Source organism: Petaurus breviceps, unplaced genomic scaffold (genome assembly GCF_028583685.1).
Source record: "Petaurus breviceps papuanus isolate PSGF00001 unplaced genomic scaffold, PetGlider_PUasm1.0 186, whole genome shotgun sequence".
Taxonomy (NCBI): Eukaryota; Metazoa; Chordata; class Mammalia; order Diprotodontia; family Petauridae; genus Petaurus; species Petaurus breviceps.
The window spans coordinates 9441813-9444845 of record NW_027185798.1 but is presented as its reverse complement, the minus strand read 5'-3'; the positions used below and the strand labels follow the sequence as shown (position 1 = coordinate 9444845).

The window sequence follows — 3033 nt, the reverse complement described above, 5'->3', positions numbered from 1 at the left end:
GTTCAGCCTGGGAAAGGAAGGGTTCAATAATCACCTCCAAATATTTGGAAGAGAGATTAGTAGGAATAAAAGCTGACATTTGTACAGTCAAACTGCTTTTCATACTTGGTGTCATCTGATCTTCACCTACAACTTTGGGAAGTGAGTGTTTCTGTTCTTTCCATTTGACAGATGAAGATACCGAGGCTTGAACAGATGAGACTTCCCCACAGCTACTGAGTGTCTGAGCTAGGATCTGAACCAGGGGGTTGTAAGCTCCGATGAGATAATGAGTATAAAGCACATTGCCAACCTTAAAGTGCTATATAAATGCGTTATTATCAGTTATTATTAATTAACCTCCACTCTGGTGATAATTTAATTCTCTGAGTCTTCTGCTGCCTTCTTACTGAGCTCAAGCACTTTTTATCAGCCATACGAGGTGACCTGGTAAATGTTTAACAAGGAGGGAAGGGAGTATTTGTACCCACTTCTAAGCTGAATCTGGATTATTAACACCTGTAAAAGTCTAGGCAATCAAACAAAGCAATAAGTAAAGCCCTGACTTGTAGCCGAGATTTTAAGTACTCACACTGAACATTTAACAAAAGGCTCTCCAGAGCCATTTAACAAAAGGCTCTCCAGAACTATTCAGATCTAGTTCTGACAGCTGCTGATCTGAACCCAGGTCTCTGGCCATTTTAGTACTCTCTTCCCCTCCCTCTCCCAGAATATAGGTTGGGTAACCCTCCTTATGGGAAGAATCTGTCCTTTGAAGGCTTACCTTTCTTCCTTCCAGAGCCCTCATCATTCTGGAAGGTCATTCCAGGCCTGGACTTCAGCTCTGAAGTACTCTCTGCTCTAGGGATGGGGAGGAGCCCGTCCCTCTTCTTCACTCTGGTGATGATTTAATTCTCTGAGTCTTCTGCTGCCTTCTTGCTGAGCCCTAGCACTCCATCTAAGGAGGGTACTCCCAATCAGCCATCTCTTGCTTATATCAGGCTGCATTGCTGACCTCTCCACAGTGTCCCCTTGCTGGGTACCTCCCTGCTTCCCACTTCCACCTTTCCAGCTCCCTTCTATATACTGTTTTCTCCAATTGGAGTGTAAGCGTCTTGAGGGCAGGGATTGTCTTTTTGTTTCCCTCCATGGATGGAGTCACAGGACTGTTCCAAACCATACTCCCAAACCCCCCCACATCCTGGAAGGATCTGGAAGACAGGAATATTTTCTCCTTCTCTCCCTCAAAGTTGGCCGGTTCAGAGTAGGGCACATAGAGGAAACCAGAAAAAACACCCTGACTACAGCATGAGGGTCATTCAGGGCCCGTCTTTTAAGCCATCATTCCCTATCAAGGATTCTAAACCTGGGAGTCTGCCCATGGATTTCAGGGGTTCTTTGAACTTGGACTGGGGGACCAATGGCTTCTTTATTTTCACTAATCTCTAACTGAAATCAAACCTTTCTTTCAATTATTTACATTATTCTGAGAAGGTTTGGTCCATAGGCTTCACCAGCTTGCCAAGGCCACAAGACAAAAAACGGTTAAAGAAGTCTTAGTCTAGAGCCTTGGGCTAAGTCATGCCCAAGTGGAGAGACACAGGGGAGTCTGGAGAAGTTCTGGGAGTGCCTGGCTTCCCCATAAAGGAGGGAGGAATCTGGCTCACATGTGGGGCCTGTCCTGACTCCTGTCATCTCTCCTTGCTGAAATCCTACCCTTCAAGGCCCAGCTCAATCGCTGTTGCCTTCATGAAGCTCTCTAAGATTCATTTAAGCCTCTGGTCTGGATGTGATCACTGTCCACCTTCTGAATTCATGCTTAGGGTGGTTTTCAGTTTCCACCTTGGGAAGCAGCAGAAGGGGTATGGAATCAGAAGGCCCTGAGTTCAGTCCTGCCCAGTTGTATGACCCTGGACCTTGTCATTTGCCCTCTTGCTGACCCCTCCAGACCCCTTGGCCTTTGCCATCTGCCTTTCTGCTGACCCCTGAGACTTGCCGTCTGCCCTCCTGCTGACCCTTCCAGACCCCTGAGCCTTGCTCTCTGCCTTCCTGCTGACCTGAATCTTGCCATCTGCCCTCCTGCTGACCCTTTGGCCTTGCCATCTGCCCCCTTGCTGACCCCTCCAGACCCCTCGGCCTTGCCATCTGCTCTGTATCCAGACCTTCCTAAAGGTGTTATGACCCCTGATTTGAATATGAGTTCCTTGAGACCAGGGAATATCTTTACTTCTGTGTTTGTGTCCCCAGTGCTGGGCACATCACAAGTACTAAATTATTGATTTCTCATTCATTCATTCATTCATTATCAATTAGAATGGGTGTGGCCCTAAGAAACTCCCTTAGCTTCTCATCTCTGAATGGAAGACACTAGATTCCACTGCCTCTAAATTCTCCTGTGGCTCTAAAACCATGGGCCTCATGTCTGAAAGGTCACTCCTGGACCCAGCAGCCCATAGCAGGTCCTGCAGCCCAATACAGCCCAGCAAGCACTTACCAAGAGCCTACTGTGCGAAACGTACCATGGTGGGTCTGAGAAAGGCAAGAAGGAAACCAGGTCTGATAAGGGGGCATCTGCCATGAGTCGTGCGGTGGTGCCCATCCTGGGTGGGAACTCTGACCTTCCAGCCCCACCCCTCAAAGAATAGGAGGATGCCAAGGAGCAAGGCAACACTTTCTTTTTATTTAAAAAGGCAGGAATATAGTGTAAAAATCATTGGAAAAACTAAAAGGCATCGATACATATCCGGATATACACTTTTTACATAAATTACACGTATTTATTCTTTCTGTCTGAGGTTCTGAGTCAGCGTTGAGGTCTAGTAGTTAATGGGTCCTGGAATGTGCACGTTCAGACCACCATAGTCCAGCATGTACATTGGCCACTGCTGAAGGGCAGGAAAAAGGAGAGAGACAGAGAGACCAGAGACAGAGACAGAGAAAGACAGAGAGAGGGAGAGAGAGACAGAGACAGAGAGAGGAGAGACAAAGAGAGACAGAGACAGAGAGAGGAGAGACAAAGAGAGACAGAGAGACCAGAGACAGAGACAGAGAAAG

The 3033-nt window shown here is 47.2% G+C and overlaps 1 protein-coding gene across 7 annotated transcripts in view; it reads right to left on the bottom strand.

Annotated features, from left to right (window-relative positions):
- Positions 1–2637: 2637 nt before the first annotated feature.
- Positions 2638–3033, bottom strand: part of GTF2IRD1 (GTF2I repeat domain containing 1) — a 217168-nt gene continuing 216772 nt past the window's right edge. For 6 of the 7 annotated variants that reach the window (XM_069089500.1, XM_069089506.1, XM_069089503.1 and 3 more), the window contains one exon: positions 2638–2864. In XM_069089500.1, coding sequence (XP_068945601.1) covers positions 2796–2864 — 69 coding nt within the window. In that variant the 3' untranslated portion in view covers positions 2638–2795. The remainder of the gene's footprint in view (positions 2865–3033) is intronic. The other variant, XM_069089501.1, reaches the window with a different exon arrangement.